This window comes from Nomascus leucogenys, chromosome 13, assembly GCF_006542625.1.
Source record: "Nomascus leucogenys isolate Asia chromosome 13, Asia_NLE_v1, whole genome shotgun sequence".
NCBI classification, from domain to species: Eukaryota; Metazoa; Chordata; class Mammalia; order Primates; family Hylobatidae; genus Nomascus; species Nomascus leucogenys.
The window spans coordinates 21,672,942-21,685,562 of NC_044393.1; the positions used below are offsets into that span (position 1 = coordinate 21,672,942).

Consider the following 12,621-nt stretch of genomic DNA (forward strand, 5'->3'; position numbering starts at 1 on the left):
TGCCAAGTTGGGTGCTTGGCAATTATTACAATCAATAAATAGAATCCAGGCTTTGCCCTTAATGAAGGATTTGTTCCAGGCTGTGTCTGCCAGAAAGGCTGTTAGTATGGCTGCAGGGTTCCAATGAGCAGGGTCATGGGATTATTTAACTTCTTGCATCTCCATGCCCAAAGCCAACTGGAGAGGAGTTGGTCATGCAACTTAGCAACTTAACTAGGTTAAACTTAGCAGAACAGAAATCAGCTGAGTGTGAAGTTGGAAGGCAAGCAGCTTACGTTCAGAGACCCAAGAAGTATTGCAATACAGACTAAAAGCCATTGGGAATATTGCTAGACAGACTCATTAAACAAGAAGGTTTCTGTGAAAATAACAAAATCATAGCACCCAGGATACCCCAGCATGAGATTAAAAGCTGAAAGGAGGTTTAGGCTTCACATTATTAGGCTGCATTATGATAGTTCAGGAAGAAGGAGCTTAGAGCCGTCTGAGTTGATGGTGGCCCTGCTGTGGGACTCTGACTGCATTCTTTGAAATTTAGGGCAGCTGGGAAGAGTGAATCTCAGAGTATCCCTCTCATTCGAGGCAGGGGAGGGAAGGCAATGAGTCTGGGAAGGAGCCCGGTGCTAAGGATTGGAGGGGCCAGAGGTGTTGGTGGAGGAAGCACCTGTTGACAGGAATACACTCACCTAAAGTGTGTCTGGTAGCTAAGGAGCAGGGTGGTGACTCAGGGAAGAGAGCCATATGCATGGTAGGCACATAATGTTAGTTCCTGTTATTATCACCCACTAACTAAACCTCCATTTTGGTTGATGGATGGTGAATACTAAGGACCCTGGGCCAGCTGGATTTCGAGCTTGTTTTCTCCCTGTGTTTGATCCCACAGCCAACAGGAAAACAGCTGAAGTCAGAGAGCAGGGCATTGATTGGAAATCAGAAAAAGCCGTGTTGGGCAAACAAGTTAACTTCCCCACTCCTACAACAGCTCTTTGATCCATGGTAACCAAGAAAGTCCACACCAGGCTAGAGGAAGCCCCTGCAGGGCCGCAGCGGGACTGATTACCGCCAGCAACCACGGGCACGGATCCCTGTGCTGGCAGTGCTGGGGAAGGTGTGCAGCCCGGGCAGGCCCCGGCACAGCCAACCAAGCCTCCAGGCTGAGCCTCTGACCCTGAAGCTTGGCTTTGGAAAGCAGGGAAGCCCGGCAGACACTGTTCAGAGGCGTTGCTGCTCTGTTCTGTTGTCTCCAGGGCCCTTCGGCTGGTGAGGATACAAAATAGAGCTTCAGTCGCTTAACACTTGGTAAGTGATGGATCTGAGTTACAGCCCCAGCTCTGCAAGACTGTAAGCCAGTGGTCTTCCCTCCCACTGGCTGAGACCCATGCTCTTCACCTTCATGAATGTTAACAGCGTCGGAAGGACGAGGCCAGTAAGGACACTTGCAGGTCTTCCCCAGTGGTTTTCAGCCTTAGGAGGCTCAGGTCTGGGGCCATGTGTTGGCTCCGTCTCATTCTTACCTTTCTAGGGACCTCAGTCTTCTCCAGCCAGGACTCAGAATCTCTCAAAGTCACTGTAGTCACCTCTCCATCCCCTCTGCTTCTGGTTGAAACAAGGCCTTCTTTGTATTTGTCATCTGCATGAGAGCCAGACCCTCCAAAGTGACCCCAGTGTTGTTCCTCTGGTCATTTCAATCCTCCACCCCTTTGCCTGAGAAAGTGTTTCTCCAAATTCAGTGTGCATGAGAATTACCTGGAGAGCTTATGAAACAACAGAGTGCTGGGCCTCAGCCCTGGACATTCTGATCAGGAGGTCTAGGATAGACTCATGAATCTGCATCTCTAACAAGCTCCCAGGTGGTGCTGATGCTGTTTATCTGCAAACCGCACGTTTAGCAGCACTGTGGTATGATACTGTATCTCTCTTGGTAGCCTCCCCTCTCCTTTAATGGCTCTATATTACCCTCAAAATAAAATATATACACTTGAGTAGTTCATTAAAGGCTTCCATAATCTGAGCTCAGCAGGAATGCCACCTACTGTTGCATGGTTTGAGCACTGCACAAAGACACACTACCAAGGAAATGAAATCCGTTAAACTCTGTGCTGTGTCTGCCAGGAAGAATATGACTGGGCACTAAGAAAGGCTTATCTTTTTCTGCTCACAAAGGCAACATCAGCTCACTGAAGTACAGGGGGCTGAGACTGAGTTGAGACAGGCACCTTTTCTACTTTGCACAAAAGCATCCCTTAGGTAAGCAGTTGTCCTGCCCAAGAGCCTTTTCTTCTTTCATTCTCCACCATCTCCTGTCATTCCTCCCACCCTTCTCCCATGCTCCTCATCTGGTTAACAGCTTCACACTCTATGGAGAAGGCATCTGGCCCCAGAGACTCAATCTGTTTTCTCTGTTATATGCTCATAAGAGCCATCTTCCCTTCCTTCAGAACAGAGATCTTAATGTGCCTTTCCCGCTCATTCCTGTGGGCCATACCTATCTCCCTCACCAAACTGTAGGTTCCTGAGGATTCTCTAGAGCTTAGTACATGGCCAAGCACCTAGTCAAGAGCTCAATGGATGTTTGTTTAGATTCTGTTCTGCAGCCACAAAGATGCTCACAGCAACCAAATTTCAGCATGCCATTTGTTGTCTTTTAAATAATTTATTTTGAAATAAGTTTACAGAGAAACTGTAAAAAAGTATAGTTTTATACCCCTCATACAACTTTCCCTAATGTTAACATCTTGCATAGCCATGGTATATTTATCAAAATTAAGAATTCACTTCAGTGCATTATTATTGATTAAACGCCAGACTTTTTTTTTTTTTTTTTCAGATTTCTCCAGTTTTTCCACAGAGATCTTCTTTTTTCTTCTAAGCTCTCACATAGCATTTAGTTGTCATGTCTCCTTGTTCCTCAACCTGTGACCATTTCTTGGTCTTTCTTTGCTTTTCTATGACCTTCAAACTTTTTTGTTTTGTTTGTTTGCTTGCTTGCTTGCTTTGAGATATGGTCTCACCCTATTTACCAGGCTAGAATGCTGTGCTGCGATTGTGGCTCACTGCAGCCTCAACCTCCAGGGCTCAAGTGATCCTCCTGCCTCAGCCTCCCAAGTAACTAGGACTACAGGCGTGCATCACCATGCCCAGCTAGTTTTTTAAAACAAATTTCTGTAGAGATGGGGTCTCGCTGTGTTGCCCAGGCTGCTCTCAAACTCCTAGGCTCAAATAATCCTCCTGCCTTAGCCTCCCCAAGTGCTGGGATTACAGACATGAGCCACTGCACCTTGGTACAGAAGCCAAAGCCACTCATGGACACTCTGGAGCCTTCCTCCCAAACCAATGGCTTGTCTTTCAGGAGTAAAGAAATGGGGGTCACTCTGCAACATAAAATGGAAACTAAAATTAAAATTATAATTTTTCTCTTGAAGAACTCGAGGCTCAGAGAGGTTAAGCAATCCCTCAAGCCACACAGCTAATTTCATTATTCATTTAGACATGCAAAAGGATGAAATGTTGAACAAACACCAGATATGATCTTTGCCTCCTTGGAGCTTAAAGTCTAGTATAGAGGTCTGCAAACTCTTTCTATGAAAGGCCAGAAAATAAATATTTTAGGCAGTGTGGGCTGTAGGGTATCTGTTGCTACTTAGCTCTGCTTTGTAGTGTGAAGGTAGCCATAGTCCATATTTAAATCAATGGTGTAGCTGTTTTCCAATAAAACTTTACTTACAAAAACAGACAGTAGATTGAATTTGACTTGCAAGTCATATTTTTTCAGCTCCTGGGCTGGTAGAAAAGGGACTTATTGATGAAATAATTACATGGTTACATGGAAAGTTAGTGGCTCAAAGGAGAGACAGGTGACTCTGGAAACATAAAATAAGAACCTGGGAGTCAGAGAAGATGCCCATAAAAAGAGTCCCTGTAAGTGAGGTTCGCTAAGGGTGAGGAGTCATGAATGAGGCAACAAGGAGGCATGGGAAGGAAGAAGAGGCCCAGGCTGACTGAAGAGCTGGTGCAAGTTCCTGTGGCAGAAAAGACCATGGCTCTTTTTTAGGTACTGAAGTAAGGCTTGGGGTGCTGGGGGGAGGACGAGAGAGGCCAGCTCATGCACTGAGCTGATTAAGACCACATGACAAAGACACACTCTTTATCCTGAGAGCTATGGGAAACCATTGCTCTTACGACATGATTGGATTTTGTTGTTGTTGTTGTTTTTGAGAGAGAGTTTCGCTCTTGTTGCCCAGGTTGGAGTGCAATGGCACCATCTCCGCTCACCGCTGCCTCCACCTCACAGGTTCAAGCAATTCTCCTGCCTCAGCCTCCCGCGTAGCTGGGATTACAGGCATGCACCACCACACCTGGATAACTTTTTGTAATTTTAGTAGAGACGGGGTTTCTCCATGTTGGTCAGGCTGGTCTCGAACTCCCGACCTCAGGTGATCCACCTGCCTCAGCCTCCCAAAGTGCTGGGATTACAGGTGTGAGCCACCACGCCCAGCCTGGGATTTTTGTTATGACGCACCTGCTTTGGTTTCTGGCTGGGGATCCTGCTGTCAGCAACTAAAAGAGAAGGGGGACATCCTTGAGTACTTTTTGCAGCCAGAACCCATGCCGGGAGCCCAGGGTTGATGTGCAGCTGTGCACCCTTCCCCCTACTAACCCTTTATTTTATGTTTGCTATTCTAACAAATCTTTCATTTTCCCCACTTACGAATGAAGGTTCATATTGTATTATACATTTACAGCCACAGCTCCCTCCCATCCCATTTTTCTCACCTTTCTTCTTTCCCTCCCCAGCCCGATCCCCCACTAACTTCGTAAAACTTGCAAGTTAAAATTTTCAAAGACTGTTTCTGACAAAGCAGTGGGAATTAGATTTGGTGAAGCCCTTCATAAAAAATTGAAGACATGCTATATTAACATACATTGATTTATTCATAGTGTTTCATTACAAGTAAGTGAGGATCCTGTAATACCAGGAAAGGTTAGGAGAGCAGAAGAGCGTGGTATATTATATTGACAGCTCAGTGGAAATTGAGTTGCTTTTGGATTGAATTTGGAGCGCAGGAAAGGAATTGGCTAGTAAATAACGCATGAGTTTTACCTCCCAGGGTCTGTATATCAATGTAGTTGCCACCAGTCCAAGCAGGGGGACGGGGGCAGAATTTTCAAAGGATGCAAGCACATGTCCTCTCCACTGATGCACTGGGGTTAGTGGCTACATCTCCCCTTTTCTGCCACGGTGGAAACCAGAATCCACCTGCACGCTGAAAACTCCATTTGCCCCTATTTGCTCGCCGCTCTGCAGTGGCTCTGAGCTTTGCTCTGTCCAAACATTTTCCCACCCCAGGTCTTTGCCCACGTGGTTCCCTCTGCCTGGAAGCTAGAACACTCTTTCCTCTTCTGACTCAGGATTGTCCTTCGGGTGTCAGTTGCACTCTCTCCTGAGATACCTCCACGAGCATTTTTCCTTAGTTTGGTCATTCTCATATGCAGACCCTGAGATGAGGGTTTGAATATGAGCAGTTTGCCAAGAAGTTTAAGAAACACCAGTAAAGAGATATGGAGTGGGGAAGAGAAAGGAAAGTAGGCAATAATCACTGTGTTTTCAAACCAGCTGCCTCTAGAGGCAAGTGGAGCTGAGCCTCTCAGGGAAATTGGGATGCTGCAGGGATACCAAGGAGGAGGAGCTTGCAGGGGTATAAGGAAGGAGAGCCTGGAGAACGTATGCATCAACTTCCATCAGGGCTGGGGTGTTAATTACCCCACGTTCCCAGCAAGCACCCATGGAGAAAGTCCTCAAACAGAGAGGCAGATAGATGCCTGTAGCACTTGCCTCTGAGAAGGACTGGGGTGGGTAGGGGTGACCAGAGGGGACGCTGTAGACAGGTCCACAAGAGCAGCCTGAAGCTAGCAGCCACCTGCATGGTGCACACGCACGCTCAGGTGTTGCTTGAAAAAAGCTCAAAGCCCTCAGCTCCCTGTATTTTTCCTCCCTCCTGCGCACACTCTGCTCTGGGCACCATCTGACCTCTCTCCTCAAGGATGCGGCACCACTACTGTTTAATATAGGAGAGAGAAATCACTTTTCTCTCCAAAACACTTGGTGCCATTGCCAGTAACAGCAAATTGCTTATTTTTGAAGGGAAGTTGGTGTGCTTCCTTTTCTGCTTGAGTTTGGCCATTCTTGACAGAAGATAAGTGATGTCAGCTGTCTAAATAGCTGGCTTGCCTCTCTCAAGAATGGAAGTCACTTGAGGACGAGGCCTGACTTGAATTCAGTTGGGCGCCCGCAGTAGCACACAGTGCAGGGCCTAGAATACAGAAGTACACAGGAAACACTGTGAAGGAGCAAATACGTGGATGAGTGAATGCATTTTTCAACTGCTGCACTGTTTCCAGGCCAGGCAGTGTGGTATAGAATATAGAGTACAAGCTTTGGAGTCAGACCTGCCTAGTACAGTGTCAGCAAGAGATTGTTGAATGTACCTGAGAATGCCTTATTTGCTACTACCCATGACAACATGGATGAATCCCATGGCATAATGATAATGTTGACAGAAACCAGAAACAAAAAAGCACGTTTCATAGCATTTCACTGACACACAGTGCAAAAATGCAAAACTCGTCTATGCTGTTCAAAGTCAGACAGAGGTGATCCCTGATGGGGGTAGGCAAGTAGAATTGCAAGGGAGTGTGAGGAAAAAGTTTTGGGCCTGGTAGTGGTTTGGTTTTTGATTATATGACTGTATCCAGTTTTCAAAAAATCATCGAGGTATGCTTTTCTGTATGTATATTATACCATAATTAATGTTTTTAAAATTTTTTAGAGACAGGGTCTATCTCTCTCACCCAGGCTAAAGTGCAGTGGTACAATCATGGTTCACTACAGCCTTGAACTCCTGGGCTCAAGCCATCTTCCCACCTCAGCCCCTGAATAGCTGGGACTACAGATGTGTACCACCAACCCAGCTAATTTTTTAATACTTTGTAGATACAGAGTCCTACTGTGTTGCCCAGACTGGTCTCGAACTCCTGATTCTAACAATCCTCCCACCTTGGCCTCCTAAATTGATGGGATTTCAGGTGTGAGCCACCACACGTAGCCTAATTAAATATTTTTAACGGAACAAACCTGGTAAGACAAAAAAAATCTTGTGTTTGCCACTTTACAACTGTATAATTTCAAGCTGTGACACTCAAAGTGTGATCCGTGGGACTAGTGCTGAGCTACCAATCGTTATTTTCACCCTTGGGCAAGTGCAGAAGTTGAGAGTGAGCACTTCAAAACTCTTCTAGTACCTTGCTGTGATACTCAAGTGTGTGATCAGGGAACAGTAGACACAAATCATTCCACAGGTGTAGACCAGTTTGGTTATTGCTGAACTCACATGATATGTCACGTGGGGCATGGTCTTCATTTACCATAGACAAACTATCTCCATATACAATTTGAAAAATGGGGATTGCATGCAGGTTGCTTCCATTGGCACCTCAGTTTCTCCATTATTAAAATGAGAGTAGCTATCCTGCTGCCCTCAAGGATTTGAGGAAGACAAAAAACATAATGCACGACAAAGCACCCGTCAGCAATTGCTGTCTGTCTGGAATATGGGGCCAGGGATCTGCATTTTTAACAAGCCTCATAAATAATTCTCATCGGGATGCTGTACCTGGACGCTTTTCTATGACTACAGTGTCCAGCATGGTGGCCACTGGCCACACGGGGCTACTGCACTTGTGAAAAGCAGTGGCTAGCCCAAATGAAGATGCGCTGAAGGGGTAAAAGACATATTTGTAAGACTTCATACGAATAGTAGAATGTAAACAATTCCATTCAATTTTTATGTTGTCTACAGATTGAAATGATAATAGTTTGGATACACTGGGTTCAACAAGATGTGTTATTAAAATTAGTTTCTTTTTTTTTACTTCTTTTCATGAGACTGTCAGAAAATTCAAAATGACATCTGTGGATTGCCCTCTCTTTTTTTAAAAATTTTTTGTGGGTACATAGTAGGCGTATATATATTTATGGGTTACATGAGGTATTTTGACATAAGCATGCAATGCGTAATAATCACATCTTGATAAATGGGGTGTCCATCCCCACAAGCAATTACCTTCTCTGTTAGAAACAATCCAATTATATCCTTTTAGTTATTTTTTTTTTTTTGAGACGGAGTCTTGCTCTGTCGCCCAGGCTGGAGTGCAGTGGCGCAATCTCGGCTCACTGCAAGCTCCGCCTCCCGGGTTCACGCCATTCTCCTGCCTCAGCCTCTCCGAGTAGCTGGGACTACAGGCGCCCGCCACCACGCCCGGCTAATTTTTTTGTATTTTTAGTAGAGACGGGGTTTCACCGTGGTCTCGATCTCCTGACCTTGTGATCTGCCCGCCTCGGCCTCCCAAAGTGCTGGGATTACAAGCGTGAGCCACCGCGCCCGGCCCCTTTTAGTTATTTTAAAATGTACAGTTAAATTATTTTTGACCATACACCCCCTGTTGTGCTAGCAAATATGAGATCTTCTTTATTAGTTCCATTTTTTCTACCCATTAACCATCCCCCTCAACCCCTACTGCCCTTCCCAGCCTCTGATAACCATCCTTCTACTCTCTATCTCTGTAAGTTCAATTATTTTAAGTTTTAACTCCTACCAATCAGTGAGAACATGCATTGCTCCAGTGGGTGAGCAATGGGATATTTGGAGGTTGGGATCATCTGTAAAGTGGACAGCAACAGGCAGCTTAGCAGAATCTGCTGGCCAAGTTCACATGCCCGCCCCTTCCCCCGCCTCCCTAAGGTTCCTCTAAATGAGCTCCATCCAGCTTCCTAAGTGAGGCGTTTATTTGTTTGTTTGTTGGCTTGTCCTACAGATCAACTACAAGGCTGTTGGCTCACTGGACCCAAGTGCTGACCTCTCGAGCCAGAGAGGGAAAGTGTTCAAGCTCCGGAATGAAACCCACCACCTGTTTGTGGGTCTGTACCCAGGGACCACCTATTCCTTCACCATCAAGGCCAGCACAGCAAAGGGCTTTGGGCCCCCTGTCACCACTCGGATCGCAACCAAAATTTCAGGTATCTCTGCTAGAAAGGAAAAAGGAAAAAAGGTTGTTTCACCCCCACTTCCTGATTTTCCTTGAAGTGGAAATTTTTCTTGAATTGTCACCCTGTGATATGGGTGGAATTAGGACGATCCAGTCCCTAGTGAGTTACCATTGTTGTCTCCTATGAAGAAAATCTAAGTGATGAACTTCCTAAAGTATAAAAATTAGATTAATTAGGTGGCAAGCCACTAAATAATTTGCCCACAGGGTTGCATTAAATAGTACGCGTGTGTGTAGATAATGTATATTGCACACAAGTTGGTTGTTAAATTCATTTTTAGGAACATTCTTTTTGCCAGAACAAGACATCAGCGCAGGTTCTCATGAAATGCCTGATGAATGAATGAATGAATGAATGAATTACTATTATAGGGCCACAGCAGTCCAAAATTACAGACTGCCATCACCAGTAGGGCCCCCTCTGCCACTAGACAGCAACAATGTAGAATTATTTTAGAACCTTTTCTACAGCTTTCATTATCCTAAATATCTATGCAATTCTGGTCTGCATACATACATATTTTGCACATGGTTTTCCAGAAAAACATGTTTTTTTTGTAGCTTAATGTTTTCTCTTATCTTTATCCCATAAGCGTTTCCTATGTTGCTACACTGCTTTCGTTATAATGTTCTGTCAAGTGGATGGACGTAATTTAATTATACATTCCCCTGTGGTTGGATATATTTGGTGCTTCCGTGTTTTTACAAAATAACCCTTCAATAAACATGTTACAAAATAAAATTTAATTCATTGGTTTGGATTATAACTTTAGGATTAAATTCAGAATTTGGAAAAACTGAATTAAAAAGGATGTGGTTTTTAATAGCTGTTACTACAAATGGCTAAATTACCTTCCCAAAGGAATAGATGTAGTCGCATTCCTATCAGCTGAGTATGAGGGAAAGGAGGTCTCATGAAGAAAAAAAAAAGATAGAGGGGAGTAGTTCATAATTGATTTAATTTGCATTTTAAATGTGTTTAGCAAGGTTGACTCTGCTTTCACCTCTTTGTTAGTACTTATATTCCCTGCACATATCTGTTTATTAGGTGTGGAACGTTCTGGTTCATGCAGGTTACTGGACACATCATTGCTACCCTTCCCCACACTATTGCACCTTGAAGAAACCTACTATGGGCAGGTTGGGCATCAGGGCCTCCTTTACTGAAGGCCTGGAAGGCTTCTTATCCAACCCCTTTCCTAAACGTCCTCCCTCTAGCCATGCTGTGTCTTTAAGGATGGCAGCAAGGGGCGGTGGGGAGCCGATTGGGAACCTGTGCTGAACTCACCTGTACTTTCTGTTTCCTGTCCAGCTCCATCCATGCCTGAGTACGACACAGACACCCCACTGAATGAGACAGACACGACCATCACAGTGATGCTGAAACCCGCTCAGTCCCGGGGAGCTCCTGTCAGGTAAGGATGGTTCTTCACTTGGAGTCTGCAGTTTTTCTTCTCTATGCCACATGGGCCTCCAGTTGAATCATGTGACAGGCAATGCCCATGGGCAAGACTGGCCAGAAGCAAAGCTTCCTCGGAGGAAGGAGGTCAGCAGCCCCAAGCCCAGTTCAAAGGGAGCCCCTGAGTTAAAGGCAAACCTGGGCAACATAGGGAGACCCCATCTATACAAAGAAAAAAATTTTTTAAATTAGCTGGATGTGGTAGCACGTGCCTGTAGTACCAGCTACTCGAGAGGATGATATGGAAAGATTGCTTGGGCCTGGAAGACCAAGACTGCAGTGAGCTGTGATCATGCCACTGCACTCCAGCCTGGGCAACAGAGTGAGACCCTGTCTCAAAAAAAAAAAAGAAAAACAAAAACAAGAAACATCCTAATCGGGACCTGTGATGGTCTAGAAGGAAACTTCCTGGAACATGTTTATGGTAAATTTAGTTAGTGGGGTCAGTGGCCTGGAACACAGTCTCCTGGAAAGGTCACTTTTCTTTGTGTCACTGCCAGTAACAGCCAGATAGACAGACTTGCTGAATTCTGAAAACAACCTGCTCAGATATCACAAATCTGACAAGACCTGGGGGCTGGTCCAGTTTAAGGCTGTAGGGTGCTGGCGTCCCATAGGGGCACTTGCTGTTAAGGTAAAACTGCTGATTTTACCACAGATGGTTGGAGTTCAGGAATACACTGATGCATCTCCATAGTTAAACTGACCAGTGCCAGTTCATGATATCAGGAGCGTGGGCATCTCTTTTAAACAAGGTACACTTTGCACAAGGGCAGCAATATTGACTGCTGGTTTTACCCAGAACTCCAGGAAGGAGGACTACGGTCCCTTAAAATGAAGCAGAGCATTGAGTGGAACAACTTTCAAATTGCTCAGTTCAGCTTATCAAGTATAAACTGAGTATGTTATGTACCAGGAATGAGGCAGGGCCCAGGGCCTAAAAACCATTCATTCATTCAACAAACATTTTTATTAAGAATCACCTTGTCTCAGGCAATGCTTAAGTGCTTGAAAACACAGCAGTGAACTAGCCATGGATAAGTCACATCCTAAAGAAAGTCAAACTCTAGTTGGGGAGACGGAAACATAATTACAGTACAGTGTGTCCTTGTGGAGATATGCATAGGTCACTATAAGAGCTCCGAGGAGAGAATTCCCAGTGGAGACACTGAATTGTATCTTAAATGATGTGTAAGATTTCACCAACGTCGTAAGAGTGTCCAGTGGGAGCACAGGCATGGAGGAGAGAGACAGCATGCTATAACAGGGAGCAACCAGGGGGGTTGTTTGCTTAACATAAACATCAAGGTGGGAGTGCTGGGATGAGAATGGGAGTGTGTTTGAGAGGCTCAGGCCTGTTTGAAGGACATGGGCAGCTACTAGAGAGACGCATGCAGCCTCACTCCTTGTGTCACTGGAGGCTAGGACACCAGCCCAGAAGGGGGCTTTTGAGATGGTCTAGATAGCCATTGTGCATCCTGTATCCAGCTTCATCTAGAAGTGATAGGCATTGAAGTAGACAGAACCAGCCACCACCAATTTAGAAGTTCCTGTGTAGTCTGAAGACTTTGGACAACGCTCCCCCTAAGTCAAGTGAATCTTCAGTCATTGCAACATGTGTTGGTAATGTTTACAGGGTATCTGACCAGACAGCATTTGTCGTATAGTTTACACACTGGTAGTTCTAGGACAGTCCTACCTGTGATAAGTCAAAGCAGATTGTTGGGTCTTAAGTCAAATTCAGTTATGAATCACCTGCTTTTCTTCCAGTTACTCTGATGTAACATTGCCATTTAATTTTCTCTATATACTATGAGATATTATCCTCATTTTCAGATACGTATGAAGAAACTGAGGCACAGAAATGCCCAAGGGCATACAGAGAGTAAGTAGGAAAGCTGAGTTTGAAGGCAGGTCCCCCAGGTGTCAAATTCATGTTCCGTTTTGGCCACCAATGCCTTACTGCCTTTCACAATTCTCTCTTCTTTTATACCATAGTATTGCTCACTGTTTCAAAATCTTCAAAAGCTTCCCAGATAGCAAAAGTATAGCCCAGAGAA

At 45.0% G+C, this 12,621-nt stretch overlaps 1 protein-coding gene across 4 annotated transcripts in view; it reads left to right on the forward strand.

Moving 5' to 3' along the window:
* The window catches only part of PTPRT (protein tyrosine phosphatase receptor type T), a 1,129,549-nt gene that overhangs the window by 842,496 nt on the left and 274,432 nt on the right, over nt 1–12,621 (forward strand). For all 4 annotated transcript variants that reach the window (XM_030825446.1, XM_030825445.1, XM_030825447.1 and 1 more), the window contains exons 10-11: nt 8,872–9,073; nt 10,415–10,517. In XM_030825446.1, coding sequence (XP_030681306.1) covers nt 8,872–9,073; nt 10,415–10,517 — 305 coding nt within the window. The remainder of the gene's footprint in view (nt 1–8,871; nt 9,074–10,414; nt 10,518–12,621) is intronic.